This window comes from Theobroma cacao, chromosome 1 (assembly GCF_000208745.1).
Source record: "Theobroma cacao cultivar B97-61/B2 chromosome 1, Criollo_cocoa_genome_V2, whole genome shotgun sequence".
In the NCBI taxonomy this organism is placed as follows: domain Eukaryota; kingdom Viridiplantae; phylum Streptophyta; class Magnoliopsida; order Malvales; family Malvaceae; genus Theobroma; species Theobroma cacao.
The window spans coordinates 12,321,038-12,345,824 of NC_030850.1; the positions used below are offsets into that span (position 1 = coordinate 12,321,038).

Here is a 24,787-nt window from a genome sequence, read left to right on the forward strand (position 1 = left end):
CCTCCGAAGAGGAGGAGGTGCCTTTGAGTTTGAGGGACTAGTTGTACATATTCTAGCAAAAAAGCAAATCTAAAACACAAGATGTCTCTTTGAAAGTGGATGGAACTTGTATGCAAGAGCAACCTGAATGGTCTGATTGAGGAATGAAAAGTTAGATACAGAAGATGTTCATATGAAAGAGAAAACCTTCAAGTCCAATGGTGGAGCCAGTGGAACTAGTTGGGGAACAATGGAGGTCTAAAACAACTGAACATGGGACTTGAAGGTTTTCTCTTCCATATGGATATTTTGTGTATCGTACTTTTCATTCCCCAATCAGATAGTTCAGTTTGCTCTTTCATACAAGTTCCATCCACTTTCAGAGCAACTATTGATATATTCATAAGCTATCGATACTCAAGTAGGTCCTGAACAACTGAACGTTTATTGAAACAGAAGGATGGGAAGAAGGCGAAGAAGAAGCTGCTAGAAGTGAGGAGAAAGTGCTGGAAAAAATTTGATATTTGTATAGTTCACTACAGTTCCCCTTGTGTAAAAAAATGCCATTGCATAGTTGGATCATAAAATTCTAGTTAGAGTACTTAGCCCATTTGTTGGATCATCAAATTCATTGTACTCCTTCATAATTTGTTTTTCTTTGTAAACGATTTAATAAAGCACGAAATATTTAATTTAATAATATTTGCGTGATTGATTTTGGTATCCTGCTTCATATTTTTGCCTAAACAATGATGTATAATAAAAGTAATAGTTGTTCTTAATGTCGATTGTAATCAAAAAACATAAAGGGCATAAGATAGCTTCCAACCGTTTCGTTCATAACATGTGCTTTAACTTTCATCTGGTTGAGGGTTTAAGGTGTTCAACTTGATATTTTGTTATGATTCTAAATGGGGTTGAGTTATGGTTTGATATTGTCAATGATAATTGGCTTACCCTTATTCGAAGAATAAGACACAGAATAGGTGAGTAATGAGATGCAAGCGTAACTAGTCACGTGATTCAATAATAATTAGTAACGCCATTCCATATATACAACTCATGCGACTCCATATCAAATGGTAACGCAATTCCATAATATCCAGTCATGCGACTCCCTTTCTCTACTCACGCGATTTTATAATACATACTCACTTCATTCGATAACAACTAGTAATGCCATTCCACATATTACTCACGCGAGTCACTATAAACTAGTGACGTGATTCCAAAAAAGTCATGTCCCACGCTTCCATATTAACTAATAACGCCACTCCATATTTATTACCAACGGGAGTCAATATCAAATACTCACGCGATTCTAAATCTTAATGGTTGACGAAATCCATATTTACTGTTGACACAACTTTAAGTGGATTAGTGACGGGATTCCACATTAACAACTGACGTGATTAAAAATTTAGTACTCACGTGGCTCCATAACAAATACTCCCGCGAATCAATATCAACTGGTGGCGCGATTCCTTCCACACCATTCACGCAATTCAATAACAACTGCTTACCACCCTATGTCACACAATGTAATTCAACATGTCATATAGGCTATAAAGTAAAAACGCGAAGGTGGGTTGGCATATGCAATCGAATGAATGTTGTCATGTAAATTATGTAAAATACTAACAGACTTTATGATATGAATAAGAAAAAAACAATGTTGTTCTTATTGGACCTGTATGCTTATCACATGAATGAATACAAAGAATAATATGTAAATGATACAACAAAGAATAATATGGAAATGATACAAAATAATGTTAATGTTAATTACAGAATGAATAAGAATAAACAAATTAAAAAATTTAACAACTTGAGCTATTGGCAAAAATCTCAAGGGTAAACTTTGTTCGAAGGCCCTCTATGGCGTTTGCCTTCAGCGTCTGATCATCCGAGCCGATCAACGACTGCAACGCGGCTATAACCTAATCCCCGCAACTGTACGAATCTTTTTGCATCAGGGTCTTCTCATTTAACTTATATTTCATCCGTGACAAAGGTCACTTTTGACGGTGCGACCTGACAAAGTACCCTGCTTGGTGGCATATAATGGGAAACAATGATGTTAGTGGACTCATCTGCTTATCACGCAAGCCAAAATTCAGTGCATCTTTTCGACCGTACGATGAGTCCATTAACATCATAGTCCATTTCACCAAGTTAACGTGCACTACCACCTAGTGGCCGTAAAAAATGTACTGTACAAAAATTGCGTCAACCTCATGCCATGGCAAACCCCACGGAGGTCTCCCACCCCTAGCATACTTAAGCAGCTCGTATGATATAATCGCCTCACTCGGTTTGAATGTCTTCTCGGTGGGCAAAGGTCGCATTTCTTCGCTCATTTGGAGCAAAATAAGCTGTCAATTACGTTATGCATAATAATTAAATGCAATTAAGTAACTCTAAACCCCATACATTTGAATAATTACAACTCAGTAAAATATAATATACTTACATAGAATGTGGTGTCAATGATTAATATTTTCTACTTGTAGTGTTGTGGATGGTGCTCGCGTGCCTACTTACACAACACATTGATGCATGCATCAATCTGTTGGGTGTCCATCAACTCTGTCAATATTTCCAATCGCCAGGAAAATCAGGGTCCTCCTGCCCTTCGATGTCCAGAATGTTAACCCTGCAAATTTAAAATAAAGTTATATTAAAATTATAGTATTGCGGACTGTTTAATAAATAACCTAGAACCGTTAACCCTAATATGGTCTACTATTTTCATTTTACTTCGCTTCGTCGTTTTTCAAGAAGGACTCATATCTGTCCTTCAAATCGTCATTCGCTTTACGCTAGACTAATAGCGAGTTAACGTACGGGCTTTGAAGGTATTTGCTGGCCAAGATCACACGTGCATCTTTGGGCTTAGGTCGAGGTGGAGCCTCAACAGAAGGTCTAATCTCACTATGTGGGGGGGCTTCTACTGGAGTTGGGACAAGAGCAGGACTCGCGGAAGTTGTAGTTCCACTACTCACAAGATGAGGTACCTCTTCGACCTTAGACGAAGAAGGTGGAGCCTCGGGAGAAGGTGTGGGATGAGAATGCTGGGCTGCCTCTATCGAAGATGGGATAGGCACAGGATCATGTTCAATCGAGCTACCGGGAAGTGAGATTCAAATCTAAACGATCAAAAAAATCAAACACATTATAACAGTGTATTCATCGTACATGTCATAACTCACACGATGAATAACATAAAACCTCATACCTCAAAACGGTCGTTCAACTGATCGACAATTCGATCCTTCAGCCTTTGCAGTGAGTGCTGGATATGCTCATGCAGTGACTGTGTCTGTATCTACATCACTCACTGGATCTCCAACTGCATTGACTGCTGGATCTCTAACTGCATTAACTACATCTGCATCTGCATTGCCCGCTGGATCTCCAACTGCATTGACTGTTGGATCTCCAATTGCATTGACTGCATCTGCATCTGTATATTCATCTGTAAGGACTGGAAGTCTTTCTTCCACTATGTCCGCATCTTTTGTAGCTCTCCCTTAATATTCGTAGTCATTTGTGGATGCAGCGCCCAGTTGCGCATCTCAGCATGAGGGGTCGTACCCGAAGCAAGAGGAGGGGCAGCAAAGAAGCAAGACGATCAGCAACAGGAGTAGTAGCATGATGAGCAGCAGGAGATGCACCATGAAGAGTTGCACCGGGAGAATGAGGTGCCCCAGCAGCACCTCACTTGGAATAGACATCCTCGTCCGCGGTGCCTCTCCGCTTAACGGCTCGTCGTACTAGACTTTTTCCTTTACGATTCATTATTTTCCTCTTTTGTTGGGGACCGAATTTTGGCCGACCCTCCAACTTTCATAATGGAATGTATTGCTGCCCCTCGGAGATATTGACCTCAATGTCCGCCCAGTATGCAGTCAACATATCTTCTGTCATTGGCTCCAATGTCCTTACTGCCCATAACTGCACCAAAACATACATTGTCATTAGGTATAACCCTTGCTACCCTATGACAATCAAAATAAAAATTAATAAAATAAAAAAAATATGGTTTTTTTACTCACCTTGCCCTCTCTCTCCAAACTTGCAATATTGGCGTGGAAGCTTGAAGGCCTCTCTTTACATTGCCATTTAAGCATTCTTAACCAAATCTATCCGGACTGCGGCTGCCTTTCGAACAAGCTTCTGATTTTAGGTATTACTTCCAATGCCCAAAGCTGCACATCAATTGCATAACATTTTTACTCACCTTATAAATTCTTATGCAAACAGAATAATGATAATGATAAACATTAGGCTATGGCAGACTACCTGAAACACCCATATGACTCCGTAAAGGTGGTAGCGCTTCTTCTTTGCTTTGCCCGTAGCAAGAGGTTCGAAACCCCTCAGTAGGTAATCCACGGTCAGACTCCACACATATGTGCCCCATGGGAATGCATTCCACTCGTTGATGTTCTCGACCAACGACAACAACCATGGAACCACAGATCGTCTGTAGTCTTGACCGAATAAAACATTCGTCGCGATCAAGATGAGGGCCATCTTGCTCGTGTTTCCCTCCTGCTGAAACTGCCTTCCCTTCAACGTATCTAAAACCTATTGGATCTTCACCTCCTTCCCTGGTCCCAATATCTTAGGTGAATTCCTCCAGGAAGGGCCTCGTATCGATTGACAATGAGGGTTGGTAGGGGACCAAACTTCAGTCTTGTGACCAGACAGAACTCCCTCTTAGAAAAGTGAGCTTTTGTTTTCCCTATTGTGAACCATAACTTTGCCTCTGTGGCATCGGGTTCATTGATTTTGCGCAGCATTAGATTGTGCACTAGACTGGCGCAGAATAAACCATCGTCTGCTTCGACATCCATCATGTGCCCGAAGCATGTTCTCTTAAAGTTTTCCAGCTCATTCACTTGACACAGCATCTCACGTATCACGTGTAGATGCGACCACTTATAGTGGATGTTAATGGGCGCATTGAACCCCCACTAGTGCCTTGGCACACAAAGCAAGGACTCCACGTTTTCCTACTCTGTTCCTGTGCTGCCATCTGCAACATAAAACAGATAACATTCCCATTTTAGTCATGTCAATACCATCATTGTAGATTAACAAAAAAAACTAGAGGAATTTTTGAAAAATGACCATCCTCATAAGCTCACTCAAAAAATAACCCTAACAATATTTTTTATTGTTTTTAGACATTCCTGAAACAGAATAATTAATCCAAGTGTGGAGCATGGATTATTAAGTAAATCAACATATACACATTAAAGCATTACAGTTGACCCAAAATAATATAGAATGAACCCATGCAGATAAATTTCATGCAGTTATGACACTCATGCAATTTCCTACAACAATAGTCACGCAATGCCTAATCAATTAGTCACGCAATTACTAACATTAAATCACGCAATGATTTATAAACAAGTCACGCAATTCTAAGAACAACTAATCGAGTCATGCACACACTAACTGACGCCATGCTTGAACAATATTCACGCAAAACATAGAAACCAGTCACACATTGACTTATCAATCAGTCACGCTAAGTTGAACCCTTGTTCAATCACGCAACCCCAACGTGACCCCATGCCAAAATCCGTTCATGCAAAAGGTGTCAACCACCTAAGCACGCCCTAACTCACGCAACATCTAAACCCTCAACCGAATTCCTAACACATACATATCAACCAGTCATGCATGGCTGGTCACCTTTCCACCCCTAAACATTAACAATACCACCTTCATGTTTATATTCAAAAATTTCAAACAACAAAAATATCAATATGAACGTGCAACATGTATAGGTTTATGCTAAAAAACCTTAACCCTAAACACGATCAATAACCATTTTGTCAAAAAGTTCCACATGATACAAAATAAAATAAATAAATTCATAAAAAAATATTATACCTTTCTCAACGTAATGTCAACTTCCTCACACTGCTCAATATGTGAACTACCTTTGTACGAATAATAACCACTCCAAAAGGCTCCTACCACTGCCAAAATGCTCCGAAGTTGAACTATCGAGGAATGCTTTTGCAGACTTGCTTCTGAGGATATGTACGGTCTCTCGATGAAAATCGAAGAGTTGTGGTCCACATAAAGGATATACTTGACCCGTTAATAGGTTTCGGGTTGAGATGCGGAGCCTAACGAATGAGTCGGTTTCATTAAGGATAATTTTATCATTTTTTTTCTCTTGATTAAAAATAGTTAAAATTATAAAGAAAACCATTCTCAAAAACGTCTTATCCCTGAAGTCCATTTATGAAAAGCACTCAAGCTCAAACTAAGTTACAAAAATAAGGGCCCAAAAGCAGCCTGCATTTAATAGACACAGCAAGGCCCTCGAGTAAGCCTTAAGATCAAATTCAAGTTACACTTATCTGTAATTTGTTGTTAAAATCTTAAAAGTTAATACATATAACCAATATAATTCAAATGAGGGATATATAGGCTTGCGCAGTCCTAGTCAAGCCGCCCGAACCGCAGACGGCTCCTAATTGGTTCATTACATACCGACAATTGCCTTATGATATGCTTTAGCAGCTCGCATCTAGCACCGTTTAACTATGCTGTTTTTGGCTGTTCTGTCTGTTATTACTTATTATTAGTGATTCTTATCAGAATGTGTTGTACGTATTCAGCTAAGACTTCGTTTTGATCGCCAAGCCATCTTTGGAATACAATGTAATTATCTATATATTGATTCTCTAGCTAATACTTCATGAACTCTCTAACAGTGAACAAAACCGCGACAACCGATTAGCAAAATGGAGCGTCTTCCTCAGGAGATTGTTGTCGACATACTATCAAGGCTTCCCATTCCAAGTTTAGTGCAATCCAAGTCCGTGTGTCGAGCCTGGCGTAGCTTGATACGAGATCTAGTGCTTGTCAACAAGCATATCTGGCGCATGATTCAGAACGATCCAAGTTTCATTTTACAAAGCTATAACCCCATGCAAAACCAGCTTTATTTTGGAGATTTCTCTAGTCAAAACGATGGAAACGTGATCATGAAGAAACTTGCTATACCACCCCTGCCTAAATTCCATGTGGTAGGATCATGTAATGGATTGCTATGCTTGCATACGTCTCAGCAAAGCTTTGAAATCTGCATTTATAATCCTTTTACCCGGGATTATACAGAGTTGCCAAAGCTAACAGAGCACCCTAGATATAATGTGGGAGTGCGAGGATTTGGTTTCGATCTTACCACAAAGGAATACAAAGTTGTCGAGATATCATATCAAATAAGAACTTGTGGAGGCTCCTTTCCCCGTATTGCTTGATCTACTAATTCTATCATTCGAGCTCCGGTTACTTCACCTGATCCAATTGAAGCGGTGGTTCATATTTTAACTCTTGGTAGCCCCACATGGAGAAATTTAGGAACCGTGCCATTCCATTTGATGACGTCGCAGCAATCTCAGGTTCTAATCAATGGGAAACTTCATTGGGTTGCTTATCCTAACAGAAATGAAAAAAATAATCCTATTATATCCTTTGACCTGGCAACTGAGCAATTCCAGGAGGTCCCTAGGCCTGATTGCATTAGCTTGTCCGGCAGGCGATTTGAGCAACTTGTGGCTCTACGAGGTTGTCTCTCCTCGGCCTCTTATCATGATGATGATGAACGGTTGGAGATTTGGGTTATGAAGGAATATAATGTCAAGGAGTCTTGGAGCAAAGAATTTAGCATTGGAGCTTACGTGCCACCAATTTTGCAACAAGATGATACGTTCAACAATTCAAGGTTTTATATGTATAAAAAATGCATGCGAGTCTTATGGCAGTTGAGAAGTGGGGAGATCTTGTTCGAGTGCAGAAATAAAGCACTTGTTCTCTATGATCCCCATTGCAGAACATTCAAGGATCTTCATCTTACATTTGAAGGAATTTCAAAGTATTTCAAAGTAGTTGTTCATGTTGCAAGCCTCAATTGGATTAATACCTTCATCAACACCTGAAGGGTGAAATCATAAAAGAAAAAAAAAACATGTTTTTTTACTTTTGTTATATGCATGGATTTGTGGAGGATGTGAATGGCAAGTTGGCACCATCACTTTGGGAATAGTTACTCCACAAATCCATGGACTTAAAACCTTTCTTCTTGATGAGATTGATCTTTGCTTTTATGTTCATCCACTTGTACTTTGTACGTACCTTTGCACTAGTTGCTGAATTTATAAGTTTTTGATCATTTTCTATACCTGAGGGATTACACCAATATCCTCAACAAATTCCACTTAGATCATATATTCATCTATGCTAATGTCCACACTCAGCTAAAGAGGCAGGCGTAGTGTTGGATGTTATTTAGGCAATTAGGTGCTTGAGATGTTCTCTACCAGTATTTGCTACTTATTTATCTTCTTCGAGTTAATAGGTGCTTGGAATAATTGATTATTTTTTTCCTAAAATATGCTAGAGCCCAAACCATCAATCAAAATAATCCAAGTAAAAGAGATTAAACTTTCTCACTAGAAGTTTTTATTATTCAAACACATTGTCATTATTTTAATTTATTTTCAAATTCAAATCATTTAACTTCCTAAAATAAACCAATAGGTTTATGACAAAGGGGTTAAAAACTAAAACCAGCCATCTTACTGGAGTTCTCCTTATCCCAAAGGGGTTAAGCCAATGGATTTAACTTCCTAATCAATGAGAAGGGGAATTTAGTTAAAATTTTCAATAGAAATTAAGTAAACAAGTTTGAAAAATCATATCGTATTCATTGATGAATATCTTTTCTTCTCTTTCTTTCTTTTGTTTACTTATTGAAGACAAAATAACATATTCAATTAAATCGATTGAGGTGTACCAAAAATTGATTAAAAAGTTATATTTATATGGAAAATTAAATTCATTTTACGATTACTAATGATAAAATATATTTTGTCATAACTGGTTGAAATAAAGATTTAAATATAATAATAATGATAAAACTTACTATTGCAATTGTTTTCTTCAAGATAACAAGTAATTAAGAGCAATGTATAACTCCAATTGCTTGTCTTTTCTTTTGTAGACCAATACTATAATTGAAAATTTTCATTGACGTCACCAAAAATTCAGTTATGCTTCTAGGCCCAAAAGGCACTACTCTCTGAAGTTTCGTTTCCTATTCTGATTGGATCAAAATGGGTTACCCTCGTGGCCCCGTTTCTTCCACCACCCACCCACCCGCCATTTCTCTTTCCATCTTTGGGAACGAAAGAAGACAAGAGAATAGCTAAACATCTGGCGTGGCTCCACCTCGCCTAGGAAATACCGAAAATGGAACATAATAGATGTATATGTCAAGTGTTTAGAACAGAACAGCAGAGAAAAACGCACCCCTAAGAACAAACTTCTACATAGCCAAAGAAACCTTAATTCCTGTTGAAATTCATTGCCTTGTTCCGATCGTGGAATATGTTCTCCAAATAGGTACGTTGACCGTATGAAATCAGTTTCCTTCTGTTCTAACTGATCTTCACCATGTTGATTATTCGATAGCACTTTTCAGTTTGTCTTTGGAATTTGTTTGAATCATCTGCTTATTACGTTTTATTTTCTGTATTAAAACTGGGTTTAGATAAGCTGAATTCTTTTTGTGAATGATCGAGCTAGTGAAGGGGTTTCAGCCGCTGAACATGTCGATCAACTACTTGACATAATTTTCCAATTTAGAGTCAGTCCAAAAGGGTCTTTGATCAGATGCTGACAATCTTTTTCGTTTGTAAGGGGTGAAACCAAAAACTGCATGAGTAGAAAACCTTATTAGCTCAGTCTTCCAGACTTTAGGTGCAAATAATTGGCATTCCATTCCTTGGTCTCCTAATAATCCCGGTGACTGATATCTTTGTGTTAAATGGTATATTACTCGTTAAGGGAGAGTGATCGAGTTGGGGTCTTTTGTTTTATTTAATTATTTCAAAGGGGGAGACGGTTTTTCTGGTTGTTTTTTTGGTATGGCCTGACATTGTAGTTTTAAAAACACTCGATGTGAAAATAAGCATTGCTGGATGTGAAGAATGCACCCTATATGAGTAGTAAGGAGCAACAATACTTAGACAGGAATTCATATGATCAGAAGATGATCTTGGCCATGTTATAAAGTAAGACATGTGAATAACATTTTTTAGTTTCATGTAGGTATAAATAGTGACGTTGTTATTTTATTTCCATATTGTTTTTATTTTCATTTTTTAATACAAGGGATAGCTGTAATGACCGATTTATTATTTTGCTTGATTCCATAACTTGAGAAGGCAAATATTTTACAATGAGATGTTTCTTTGGTGAATTCCATACTTCCATACAGTACTACTATGTCATTGCTCATTACATTTTTCTGTTTAATCAATAGGTTGATGTTGTCGAAGTGCAGTATGTTTAACTATTGATCACCAAGCCGTTTACAGATATTGTGCCTTCTAAATTTCTACTTATTAATGTACTTACTTTTCTTAAAAACAGTTTAAAGAAAGAACAAACTTGTAATGCAGACCAACTAGAAGGATGGAGTGTCTTCCTCAGGATGTTGTCCTTGACATACTATCTAGGCTTCCTATAACATCTTTGGTGCAATCAAAGTCTGTATGCCGTTCGTGGAGAAGCATAATACAAGGCTCACTACTTGCTAATAAGCATTTATCACACATGTCTGATTATGATCCAGGCATCATCTTTCAAAGTCACTGGCCCAGCCAAAACCAGTACTACTTTGTAGATTTTGCTGCTTACCCTGAAGGAAACAAAATCTTAAAGAAAATTTCATTTTCAACAAAGCATGCTAATTTGGTAGGTTCGTGTAATGGCCTGCTATGCTTCTGCAATGCTTCACAAATCCACATTTGCAATCCTTTAACCAAGGATTCGATAGAGCTGCCAAAATTGTTGAAGGGTCCAGGAGAAGTGGGAATTTTAGGATTTGGTTTCAGTCCAACCACAAAAGAATATAAACTGATTGAGATAGTTTATCAAAGAAAAAGGCCTGGAGTCTGGTCCCATGTTGCTGTGTCTAATCCATTTCAAGCTGAGGTTCGAATTTTAACTCTTGGTGGCTCCAGATGGAGAAGTTTAGGGATGGTACCTTACAGATTTATTCGGCAACCATCACAAGTTATGGTCAGTGGGAGACTTCATTGGAGATCTCAACTTGGAAAATACAATATTGATAACCAGCTCATATCGTTTGATTTAGCAGCTGAGACATTCCAGGAGGTCTCTAAGCCTGATTGCAGGAGCTTTAACAGGGGTTTTTATGAACTGATTAATCTTCAAGGTCATCTCTCTGCAGCCGCTTCCAATGCTAGTGGGGGATTAGAGATTTGGGTTATGAAGGAATATAATATTAAAGAGTCTTGGATCAAAGAATTTAGCATTGGAGGTTACCTGCCAAAAGAATTACAACGGATCAATGCAAGGATCCATTCCCCTAGATCAGTTTTTCGAGCCATATGCCGGTTCAGAAGTGGTGAGATCTTACTAGAGCATAGAAGCAAAGCACTTGTTCTCTATGATCCGGTGCATGAAACGTTCAAGGATCTTACATTTGAAGGAGCCCCGAACTGGTTTAAAATGGTTGTTCATGTTGGCAGCCTCATTAGTATCTAGGTACTAACATAACAAAGAAACTGTTGTTTTCTGTGAGTTTTCTTCTTGTTGAAACTAAACTTTGCTTTTCCTATAATCTGTACTGCCTTTTAAATGGTTGTTAAACTAAGGAGTTTTCTTGCAGTCTTTATTTTCTAGGATTACATTGATGCTTTCGAAACTCATCCATCTTAGATTCTACTGCCTGTTGCGTAGCTCTTGAAGCATTTTTCTACTGTCCCCAACTGCCCCTTGTTATGGTTAATTAATTATTATGACTTTCTGAATTAACCAGTTAATGAATTCATCGTTATGCTCCTAGACTCAAAGCCTAACTGGGATCAGCGACCTATTAGCCCACCACTATGTGCTTGGGAGATAGACGACCCTTTTCCAGTAAGGTTACGTGTTACCCAGTTTACAATTTGCACGAACACGCAAATCAGTTTCCCGCAAACCAGCTACAAAGGAATCTCGCGTGCTTGAACCGGTTTCCGTAACATTCTCCGCACTAATGAAATCATTACAGTGAAATGCAATCAGGATCATCCGCTCATTTCTGTGAACCATGTTGGCATGTATCTAGATGTCCTTTTCCTTAGGAATACGATAGCTGAAAGCGAGTTCAAAAGAAGCAGGTTTGCAACAACAGACCAACCAGCAATAAGGAGCATCTTCTCAGGATATTGTCCTTTACATACTGCCTACGCATCTTTGGTGCAATCAAAAGTCTGTATGCCAAGCTTGGTCAAGCTCAACAGGTAGCCTGGTTCTTTTTAACATAAGCATTATCAGCTAAGGTTGACAATGATCCAGGATTGACCGTACATGATTTGTCCTTCCCAAATCAGCTCTCTTATAAGATTTTTTTGGCTAATAAGAAAGGATATTAACTTGATACTGAAGAAAATTCCATCCCAGCAATCTATGCTTAGGTATATTTTTGTGGGTCAATGCAATCACTTACTATGCTTCTATGACTCTTCCAAATGCAAAGTATCCTAGACATGTGGGAGTTCTAGTATTTGGTGTATAGATAAGTATAACCAAGGACAAAGGAATAGAAGGTTGTCGAGATAGCATGTAAAATATAGCACATACATTACTTGATGCAGTTTGAGGTTCGCATTTAAGTGGCTGGGAGTCCTGATGGAGAAATTGAGGAGCAGTACCTTACCATCTTCTTTCAGCAGCAATCGTAGGTAATGGTCGTTGGGAGACTTCATCACCTTTTTCGAGAAATTCCACAAAATCCTTAAACCTGATTTTGAACGGTAAGAATGATACTATTGTTATGAAATATAAACTAAGAGAATAATTATAAAAAAAGTATTTTGAGAAAATAAGAAGATTTTATTGAAATGTGTATTTATAAATGAAGCGAGAGACCTATTTATAAATTAATAATCCATTCTCTAGATAGAATTTACAAAATAAAAGTAATACTAAAAGAATAGATTGATAGATTAAATTCTAATCTTAATCCAATTTAAATATACATAACAAAATGGATATTCACATATATGTTCATAATAATCCTCTTGAATATTTATTTTATTAAGAATACGTATAGCTATAACCTTTCAAGGAAAAAAACCTTATGAAAAAAAATCCGAGTGAAAGAAAAAGAGTATATAATACTTTTAAAGAATATGCTTTTGAAATGCTATCTCATTAAAAACTTTATCAAGAAAAACTCAGTGAAAAAAACCTTAATGAAAGAAAAGAGTATAATATATTTTTTATTCCCCTGATGATTGCATTATTTAAGATCTTTAAAACGACGTATTTAGATTTTTAAAGTAATACATTCCAATCTTTTGTACCAACTATTCAAATGTCGTAGTAAAAAGCACTTTGGTGAATAAATCTACTAAATTGTTACTTGAACAAATTTGTTGAACACCAATATCACCTTTTTTTTGGAGATCATGAGTGAAGAATAATTTTAGCGAAATATGTTTTGTTCTATCGCCTTTGATGTATATTTTCATTAACTATGCTATGCAAGTAGTATTATCTTTATATAATGTTGTTGGAATTTCATTTTTAGTTGACAATTCACATGTTTCTTAAATATATTGAGTTATAGATTTTAACCAAATACATTTATAATTTGCCTCATGAATTGCTAAAATTTTTACAAGGTTCGAAGAAGTAGCAAACATAGTTTGTTTTACAAAACACTATGAAATAATTGTACCTTCACATGCAAATAAGTAACTTGTCTGAAATCGAGTTTTGTGTGGATCAGATATATATTCTGCATTTGCATAATCAATTAAAGTGGATTTTGGTACATTTGAGTAATATAAGCCTATATCCATTGTTCCTTAAAGATATCGAAGCATATGTTTAATTTCATTCTAATGTCTTTGAGTTGGAGAAGAATTATATTTGCTAATAAATTTACAATAAATAATATATCAGGTTGTGTATTACTAACAAGATAGATTAAGTGCTATAATTGCACTGAGATATGATACTTTGGACCAAAAGGTTCATCATCCTCATGAGGTCGAAAATGGTGTTTTTTCCAAAAAGTTCAAACCATGACGTGTCACATATTCAAGACATGACATGTCACATGTGCTCACCATGCTGTGTCACACGATCCTAACTTGCTTTGCCACATATTCTCATCATATTGTGTCACACATTCCCACCATGTCGTGTCACAAACTCTGAATCTTGCTGTGTCACAGTCGTGCCACATATTCTTAACGTGTCGTCTCACACATTCTCACCCTACTGTGTCACAGATTATCTCCATGACGTGTCACAAACTCTGAATCTTGCCATGTTAGATATGCTCACGATGTCGTTTCACATATGCTCACCATGACGTGTCACATTCTCACACTGGCATGTCACATATTCTCACCATTTTGCCTCACATATTTCTTCTAAGTCATGTCACATATTCTCACCCTATCGTGTCACATATTCTCTTCATGGTGTGTCACAAACTCTAAACCTTACCATGTCACAGCCGTGTTACTTATTCTTACCATGATGTATCACACATTCCCATCATGTCGTGTCACACATTCCCACCATGCCGTTTCACAAACTTTAAACCCTGTCATGACACAACTGTATCATATATGACCCGCTGTAGCACAACCATTTCGTGTTTTAGATTCACATCTTCCTCCTTTCGATTCACCACTGTATCAGAAATTTCTAATTTTACATCATTTTCGAAGTTTTGGATTCATCACGACATGTTCCTCATTCGGTTTAATATCATCCTTCTTGTATTATTTAAACGTTATGTCTAAAATATCTGAAAAATCACCTCCTGTAATATGATTTTGTTTGTTTTGTTTTGCACAAGCTTCTCAAAACAAAAATGGATGTTTTTGCGCAAAATTAAAGAGAACAAATTCTTTACATATTTATTTTCCCTAATATGCGCGTGTATGAGAGTATGCGTCAATGAATATGTCTCATTAAAGGAATTTCTGTCTTAAAATCTTTTCTTTTGGCTTAAAATAGTTAAAATTATGTGAAAGGTTATTTTTAAAAACACCTTATATTTTAGGACTAAAAAAAAAATTACCTTCAAAAAAAGGTGGTGAAAGGACTCTTTTGTTCGTGAGCCTTGAGCCATCAAGTGATTGCTTTCTCCACCGTGCTTGGCCTTGAGTAACCCGTTCTTGCTGTGTGCACTACTACCTTGTGACACCTCTTTCATTGAAGATTTGAGAACTTTTTCTTCTTCCGAAAACTTCAGGGGTAGCCTTGTGACCATTAATCTCCATCTCTTCCTTTTCTGGTATATTAATGCCCTCACGCACTAAGATGAGGATTCTGGCGAAATCGAAGCGCTCAAGGTTGGTGGTAGCGCTACAAATTTTGATAACCCTCCTTTATAATCTACCAATTCTATTGAACACCTTTCTATGCCAGAGATGGATTGGGAGGTTTTCAATTTTGACCTATTTTAGTTTCCCTTTCTCATCATCAAAGTAAAGAAAGGGGGAAATGGGATCGAACTAAATGGAGAACATATCTAGGTAGTTCTTGAGGATTATTTTCATTTCCTGTTCATCCCTATAAGTAATGAGAGTTTTTAATTCACCCAAAGTTTTGATGTAGAGAGAGATTCCCTCATAAAACAGTCTTGATTGTATTAGTTTAATGGATAAGTTTTCCCACATTAAAGCAACTACATTACGTCTGACCCATTCCATGTCATTTTCTGGAATATGAACATTAATACCAGTCGGCTCCTTTTGTACCTTTGTCATAAGCTTCTCATTAATGATCTTTTGCTTCGCTCTGGATTTGTTTTCCCTGAGCTTTAAGAGGTCAATGCTTCTTCATTCGACATCTTAACTCCCTCTTTGCCTTGCAGATATAAAATCGAACTTGAACACATAAAATTTAAAGGTTGTAATCGATTCACAAGTTGAGTTTTAATTTTGAACTTGAAACTTTAAGCTTTAATTTCTCTCACTAAAAATCAAATCAAACATTTTTTATAATAATAGGCATGAGACATAATTTCACATTTTTAAAAAATTTAAACAGAGAAAGATTTTTGAATAGTTATGTTTGTTCAAATTATTATATTTGTTGAAACACTTATATTTATTCAAAATGTTGTCTATAAAAAATATATATTTTTGTTTATAAATAACACTTTCTGATTTCCTAAAAATATACAAAAACAGTTTACAATCACTTTCTCCTTCTTTGTGAAATACTTTTTAAATTATTTTTATACTATTTTGTTAGAAAAACATTACAATAATTTGATAATTTTATCATATGATAATAAGTGTTTAATGATTGATTTCGTAAGTATAAAACATAGCCAATCATTGAATTTTATTGTAATTCTTGAAATTCATCAATTATTACCCTTTTGTACACCGATACGGATATAAATAAAGCTTTAAAAATAACGCCATTGATACATGCCTTAAAATCTTTCTCTAATATTTTCGATTTTCAAGTCCTATGTTCTAGCAAGTGAGTTGCGGTTGGACAAAAGTAATTTTCAAGTTTTCTGCCTGTTAAAAGGTGGTGGGGCCTCATTGGAGTATGGATGCGTATGACTGGTTTCGTAGGGGCTATGATGTAGAACATCGAAGGATCTTAAATCTCAAGGAATGCCTAACTGGTTTGACACAACCAATCTTGTTGGTGGCCTTAATAGAATGATTGATACCTTTGTTAGACATGTGAGCAGGAAAATTTTGAAGCAAAATGCATCTTCTGCTGTCAGTTTTTGCCCACTTTGATGGCTAACTTAATATGGCTGTGCACCAAACTGAGTTATTGCTACTGTAAATTCATTTACAACCTCAATTTCTTTCTGGGATATCACCATCGCCATGCCAGATTCTCTTAGGAGAAGGTGAACAATTGAAATGTTGAAAATATAAAAGAAAGATTCAAGGCGATGCGACAATTACCCACCTTCGCCGTTGCCTGCGGCAAAACAATCGGCTCTTGCATGCTGATTGGCTTGCTATTTACTAGCTCAGCTTTTCCAAATAGTCTCTGCCACACGCTGCAGCAAAACTTGTACTAGCAGTAGTATAGCTTGAGCTTTTGTGCATGCCGTTATAACACCTTTTCTGTATGGTTTTTTCCCAATTTACTATAACCTTGGAATTGTTTATACAGAAAATATACACTGTTTTTGCATCTAAATGTCCAACACTGCATCTTTATCCACCGTGGCATTGGTTTTTTTCCCCTTTCTTTTTCATCCTGTCCTGTGCACGGCAGTTTTGGTAGTGTTGATGAGCAAGAAAATGGTGTGTAAAACTGTACAAGCACATGGTTGCATCTTTCTGAAGTGACCCTGAAATTTTGTTTGACGAAATTTCAAAGAAAGTCTTGGGGTAATAGACGGGCTAAAGTTAAGGCACGTACCGATCAAATGGCTTTTGAAATGACCACAGCTTGGCCTGGAAGCAAATTAATCAAAGGATCTCATCATATTCTGTATGGTACCCTGCAAAGTCTAGCTCCCTAGCACTTTTGGCCCGCTGAAATCTCATTGAACACATTGAACCCTTTAGTTCACAAATAATTTCTTGGAAATATTGTTGCAATTATCTTTTTTTTTTCCTATCAAATTGAGCATTTATTTTAAACTCGGATGTTTGGTACATATGACAGCAAGAAATAAAAGATTAATATAATCAGAGCAAAATGAGATTTTCATACTGTGATAAATATTTGGTCAAAACTGTGAGATAAAATTTTGTTTACCGAAGAAAAAATAGATTTAATAGAGAGAACACAAGACTGAGTCATGCCGTGTTGGGCATGAGGTAAGCCACATGAATCGTGACTGAACATTTTCTCTTATTTTATTTAATTTTCATTTTTTGGAAGAGGGGGATAAAATCATGGCTCTTTATTCGCCTTGAGGGCCTAATGCTACCTTTTTGTTGTAGAAACAGCAGCAGGGAGGTAATTTCTTGGATCACCTTCGTAGTATTTCCAAGAAAAGATATGACCCATATTGTAAAATAAACGGCTCTGTGCTATTTATTTACTAGCAGATGCAAAGTGCAACGAAACACATAGAAATCAGTAATGTTACTATACCTGTTGTAATCTTCCTGGAAGCTAATTCTCAACATGTTCTTCCAAACTCTGGAATCCAACTTTTCATGGATCTAGTGCTTTCAGCTTCCCTCGCTAGACTTTACAACAAGGATACAAACAAAGCAGAAAGTTACGGGAACTTTCGGGGTTCGTTTAGCTATTTCTCAGTCTCATCTTTTACTTCCATTGCCACACATATCATCACGTCATTTTATTATTTGTTGTGTTTTTTTTTTTTATTTACCTTGAATTTATCGTCTTGAGTGACTCTTATTTTGTATTTTTGGACCTTTATAATTAAAAGGGGCCCTTTGTAAAAAGTCTTATTGATCGGTATGATCACTACCAGCACTTTTTGAACAAAATCCTTTTGCGGGGGGAGGGCAGATACATACAGAGGCATCTGTCTTTTGAAGAAGAAAGCAAGAGAAAATAATATTTGTTTATTGCTATTCCTTTATTTTAAATTTGTCAAATTTTTTACCTTCAATTTTCAAGACTTAATGTTGCAGGGTCACTATCAGTAGGGCCATCTTTGCATTGACATGGAATTGATTCATAAAATTTGCTTTTTCTGCATTCATATTTTGGCCATATATGCTTAATTGGACGGTGCAGATTGTTGTGTCTATCAATTCCCTTTTGCTTTGTCCCGGTAATCAATGGAAAAATTAGAACTTTTCTACAAGGGAGTTTGTTCAATGATGGGTTGCTATAGAAACACTAATTAATTTCCTTGTGGTTTCCGTCTCCCCTTTTATTTTCTCTTCCTCTTTTATAATATTAATTTGATCTCATCAAAGTCTACCATGTTTATCTTCAACTTAGCTTTTTGATCCCCAAACCTACTCTTTGTAACCCATGTGTTTTCTAAATCTCTACCTAGCCATGGACTCGGATGATGAGAAACATGCTAAAAGAAGGAAAACCAACCATGACGATGATCAGCCACAGACAACTGGGATGGAAATCCTTCCACACGAAATCATCGTCGACATACTTTCAAGGCTACCGATCACGTCGTTGGTGCAATTCAAGTTTGTATGCAGAGGATGGCGTGCCTTAGCTCAAGATCCTCTTCTTGCTGGTATGCATCTTTCCTGGAAAGCTGATAGCAATCCGTGCCTCATCCTTCACTGTGATTTTCCCATCCGAAACCAGCTTTATTTTGTAGATTTATCTGCTCACAACCAAGACAAAGAGAAGGTAAAAAGGTTATATGTACCTTTCCAGGCTACCATGCCTGAATTTGATGTAGTAGGATCTTGCAATGGTTTATTATGCTTATCTGATTCATTATATAACGATGCACTATATGTTTACAATCCTTTTACTATGGATTATATAGAGCTGCCAAAATCTAGGCAATATCCAGATCAGGAAGTAGTGTTTGGCTTTGGATTTCATCCAAAAACAAAGGAATACAAGGTAGTTAAGATAGTTTACTATAGGAATACAAGTAGTAGCTACAATCGTGCCCGAAGAATCATTTATCCGCAATCAGATGTTCAAATTTTCACTCTGGGAAGCTCTGCCTGGAGGAGTCTGGGAAAAGTATCATACCAGTTTGTAAGGCGCCCTTCAGAGGCTTTGGTTAGTGGAAGACTTCATTGGGTGAGTAGGCCACGCAGATATTACCCTGCTCGCCGGCTTATGTCGTTTGACTTAGCAGATGAACAATTCCGAGAGGTCCCGAAACCCGATTGTGGTGGTCTAAACAGGTGTAATTTTCATCTGTCTGTTTTAAGGGGTTGTCTTGCTGCAGCTGTTTATGGAAATTATGGGAAATTGGAGATATGGGTTATGAAAGACTATAACGTGAAGGAGTCTTGGATCAAAGAGTTCAGCATTGGAGCCTACACGCCGAAGTGTTTGAAACAGAATCTGGACCGAGACAGACCTTTGAAGATTTGGAAGAATGCTTCAAACGGAAAAGTTGTTCGAGTTCTTTGCTTACTTGAGAATGGTGAAATCTTGTTGGAGTATAAGAACAGAGTTTTAGTCTCCTATGATCCCAAGAAAGGGAAATTTAGGGATCTTGTATTGCAGGGGATACCTAATTGGTTTCAAACAGTTGTTCATGCAGGCAGTTTCAATTGGATTAACACCCCTCCTTGATTTGTGAACGTTGCAGCAATGAAAAAATGGATGCCTCTTTCCTTGTGAGTTGGCTGCTCTATAAGAGAAAAGTGCTTTTCATGTTTGTTTGTACTTCCTGAATTTAGGTTGTTTCTTACCTTGATACATCTCATTGTGATTTTATGAATGTTAAACACAATTCAAAATTTGGGAAATTTAGATGTTGAGTTTCTGCTTTACAAACTGCATCCATGCACTATTCCCTTCTGGAATCAAATGCATTCCTCTTTCCCTGTAAAAGTTAGATAACAATTCATCCCTCTAGGCCAATATGAGGATAATCTAACCAAACAAAGGAAGAACAGATTTGACAATCGTATAACGAGACAAAGATAAAAAGAACTCAACCACCATCAGAACAGATAATTAAAAATTCTGATGCCTGACAATAAACTAGTAGTATTCAATGGTATGAGGGTATTTCAAACCTTCAAGAAAAACCAAATTTGACTGCTCTATATGCATGTGAACAGCTTTTCTCTAGCTCCTAACTCACCTGCATTATAATTGTACATTAAATAATCAAAAAGAAGTTGCAATAACCCTCTTTTTACATTTTTAGTTTTTTCTCAAATTAACTCTCACCCTCACTGTTTCATGCATGCCGTTAGAGTCGTCTTCAAGTTAGAGACTTAAAATGGAATTCAAGTGATGGGATTAATAGAAACTCTCTTTCAAAAAAAAAAAAAAACTCTGAATTGGCCCTTGCTGTTCTAGGACAGCTGGAAAGGTACGAGCCTAAACAGGGAGCAAGTTCTGAAGAAGTGTGTTCATTTAATTTAGTATTATCTTTTCCCCAATGGGCTCAAATTTTTTCAAATGAGGAATTTTTCAATCATAAAGAGCACAGGACTGGTAGTTCAACCACTTAACCTTGCACCTAAAAAAATTCATGGAAAGAGAGAAAAGTCCTCTGATCATGCTTTTTCCACTGATCCAAAGTTGAATAAATGGCCCTAAAGTCAAGTCACAAGGGGCCTCGGATGTGTCCTATTGTGGCACATGCAGAGAGATTCCCTTCAGAAATGGAACTCTCCCCCGTCGAAATCTTCGAAAGTAACAATGATTTCCGTTTTACTTTGAAATTTTAAACTATTTCCACAATCTTGCCCCATCCTTGGCAGGTTGAAGCCGCTGTACTTTTTCTACTCTTTCTATAACGTATAAATCTTTTCTGCGTCCTGTTGCCCACTAATAAATGATAACAGCAAAAGAACACCAAAAAACACTGCACTAGACTATCTCTTTGTCGCTTTTCCATGACTATCTGACATCACTGGCAACCAATGCGAGCACAAGCGCAATCCCTGACCACATTTTTGGCTCAGTACCCACCTACATATGATCATATCCAATTCATCTAGAGATGCCCTTTGGTTTTCACCCTAGGAACATGAAATGGTCAGAAATCAGAATGGAAAACATTTCGGAGAAACAATGGCCAAGGTCATTGATCTGCGTCCTGGGGAGTATTGGGTGGCAAAGAAAACTAATGCCTCCGGGCCTTCTACTGTAGGTCACAAGTTTGCATCGGTTGACCCCTTTAATCAATCTTCATCGGGTACATTACATATAATTTATTGCTCATATATGAAAAGATTAGATCCCATAGTTTCATTTGGTGTGTTTCTAAAAATGGTTTCTATTTTTCGAGTAAGTGCTATATTTCTGTTTTTCAATCACTGGATAAGCCAATAGACTGCATTATTGCTGAAAGAAGAATATGCTACGGAATTTTGAACAAAACAAATGCACTGTGTCACTTATCCCGCTTTGGAACTGACGACGACTATCCCCCAATAGCCAAAATCTCCGGTAACGTCCATTGAAGCAATTGCTTAACAATCTTACTTTCAGAAATTCAATCTGAAAGCAATAGATGTATACTAGCTTGGCAGTGAAAATAATAGACTATGGATGCATTATATGCAGTTATTATTGAAATGAAGGCAAGCTAGCATTGCACCAAGTACGAGAAGCTTTGCCTCCAGCTGCAAACTTTCAAAGATCATTTTAATTTCAAGCAGTAGCATATCTGCAGGACCACTAGCAAGCTCTGATTAACCTGAAACTCCCATTATGAAGCCAAACGTCCTATCGCCTATCCGTTCACAGACTATCTTGCGCATGGCCCAGATGGACAGGTGGTGATAGGCCTTGCCTTTAGTTTAACTTAGCTTTTCGGCTTCAGTGAAGGCATCCAAGCAAGGGAAATATATAGTTAGTTCAAGCTTTAAGGGAATTAGTGTTACCTTTTGAACTTTAAAGTTTAAGCCCACTTTCAAAAGCTTGGTGTGCACCACTCTAGCTTATGCTTTTTGTTTTTTAATGTAGCCAGAACACAACATTTTATGTTCTGAACTGAGAGGAAGTGGGGAAAGGAAACGAAAAAGGAGCGCAAATAAAGGGGAAGCGTCCGTATCCATTGCTCCTATGAAAGTTTCCCTATTTTCTTATGGCTTTTAATTACTTTTGGATTTAGGTTGTGTTTCTTTGTCTCATTCATTTGGACTAGGCTTTACTTTTTTGGGACTGGAGAAAATTGTAACCGGTCCTCGCCCAAAGGCCTAGCCCGCAACCTCCCCTTTTCCCCTTTTCTGCCTCCCTGTCCCATTAATCACTGCTGAAACACAAGTACCCCTGCCTATTAAACCCTACCAGAAGAATTCAGCTCGGGTAAAATCAATATTTTTAGGAGATCAGTTGTTATATTGATTGTTAGATAGATTTGGATTGCCGAAGGTATGGAAAGAGATTTATAGGAGCATATGGACTATTATATAGAGTTGTTGGTATCATATAGTGTCGTTGCTACAAAAGCTTTGAAATTAATTTTGTAGCTATACAGTGCCTTCTGTTACAAAAAAATGTGTCAAAGTTAAGTGATTTTGCTAATACATTGCCAGCATTATAATTATATACAGAAGTTATGATTAAATTATTTGGCAAAGGCTGGTGCCTTGATACAAAAAGGAAAAGACACTCTGTTATGCAACTGATATTTGAATTTCAGCGACATATTCACGAACAAAAGGTGAGCAAAAAGTCTGCAATTGAGTTGTGGATTTGTCAGCTTGTTGGTTTGGAGAACGCCATGTATTTTAATAGGCCTTTCTTGATCGAAGTTCCATCCATAGGTATACGCCTTAAACTAGACATACACCAACCATGGGCAGGGCGAGGCAAAGCTTGTTTAAAAGCATTCGGGATAGCAAAAACATGTAACTTCCTCGATCTTTCCTTATATATTATGAATTATTAAGAATTCAACGGGCCCCTTCCTCGCGAATCAAAGAGGAGGCGGACCCCGTTTATTGTTAGTATTGTGTTTATTTGCAAGTAGACATAATTTTTATAAAAAACAAAAAATTGTATAGTTAAATGTCATCAAGAGACCTAAATGTTGGAATAAATAGTGCACTTTGAAAGAAGAAAATAAAGATAACAAAAAGATAAAATACAAAAATCATTCATAAGGAGGGAAAGGATTTTACGAATTCATCAGTCACTGGGTATTTTTGATTAAATGGTGAAGATTGAAGACACAGAAAGTTTTGCACATGTATGTATAAAGTCCTGCATATGTATGTATAGAGTGATGCTGATAAATCATAAGGTAGGATGAATAAGAAAGAAATACTTTGAACTGTGGAAGAATTAATCCTCTGCATTGCTTTCAATAAATTATAGAGAGATTGATTAAGTAGTGAAAAGAACTTAATAGTCAAAATGATTCGTCATAGGATTTTCTAAATAACTTGTAGTATAGGATGAGTTTATCCAAATAGGGAAGCAGGGAGATACAGTTTGTAGGTGATAGAGAGGGCGGAGAAACCTAAGAGGCAGAGACAAAGAAAGACGCAAAAACAATGCAAGAAAAGCTGAACAGGCGTCAGAGGAATCTAGAAGCCCCATGGCCATCTAAACGTGCATGGTTTGGTAAAAAATGAGTATTGTCCTAGCAGCTAACATAGTGACCTGAGGCCTCAATGCGCCCTGCAAGACTTGTAAAATTATAATTATTCTTCTTTTCTGCTTTTCTATTCTTTTAAATTCCTCTTTTTAATCTTTTATATTATAAGCAATTGATGACTCTTAGCTCGGAAAGAATAAATTAGCTAGTAAAACTAAAAATCAATGATATAGGTTATTAATGTTGGCTAGAAGAAAGACATAGGAAATTTGAGGAACATGTGTATGTATTACAAAGTTAGCTGCTACCTAAGCAAAGCGTACATTGCATGTTTACTTTATTGTATTAAGGCGATTTTTTATTTGTTAAAATGGGTAGCTAAAATTGAAAGGGGAAGCTTTGGAAACTCTATTGATTTGAAAAGTTGAGATTGGAGTCGGTTTCTCAACATTTGTAGTCAACAAAGAAAATTAGCTGTTGTAGACATCTTTAAAAAAATAATAATAATAATAAATAAATAAATAATTTTAAATTATAATAAAATAAACTAAAATATAAAATAATATAACAAAAAAAATGAAAGAT

General features: G+C 36.8%; 2 protein-coding genes and 1 pseudogene across 4 annotated transcripts; all 3 read left to right on the forward strand.

Annotated features, from left to right (window-relative positions):
• On the forward strand, positions 6,684-7,955 carry LOC18612381 (annotated as a pseudogene).
• Positions 9,187-11,735, forward strand: LOC18612382 (F-box protein At3g07870). 3 transcript variants are annotated; one of them, XM_007049154.2, is made up of 2 exons: positions 9,187-9,420; positions 10,343-11,735. In XM_007049154.2, exon 2 carries the CDS (start codon positions 10,495-10,497, stop codon positions 11,590-11,592), a length of 1,098 nt encoding a protein of 365 aa, XP_007049216.1. In that variant the 5' UTR covers positions 9,187-9,420; positions 10,343-10,494; the 3' UTR covers positions 11,593-11,735. The 3 variants fall into 3 exon arrangements, with proteins under 3 accessions (XP_007049216.1, XP_007049217.1, XP_017974730.1); XM_007049155.2 differs by having other exon boundaries at positions 10,482-11,735; XM_018119241.1 differs by having other exon boundaries at positions 9,188-9,420; positions 10,453-11,735.
• Positions 18,781-20,456, forward strand: LOC18612384 (F-box protein At3g07870). The gene has a single exon (XM_007049157.2). The coding sequence runs from the start codon at positions 19,012-19,014 to the stop codon at positions 20,266-20,268; it is 1,257 nt and encodes a 418-aa protein (XP_007049219.1). The 5' UTR covers positions 18,781-19,011; the 3' UTR covers positions 20,269-20,456.

Bases quoted from the DNA above. Each gene is read 5' to 3' on its own strand.
- LOC18612384 (XM_007049157.2), top strand. From the start codon at position 19,012: ATGTGTTTTCTAAATCTCTACCTAGCCATGGACTCGGATGATGAGAAA.
- LOC18612382 (XM_007049154.2), top strand. From the start codon at position 10,495: ATGGAGTGTCTTCCTCAGGATGTTGTCCTTGACATACTATCTAGGCTT.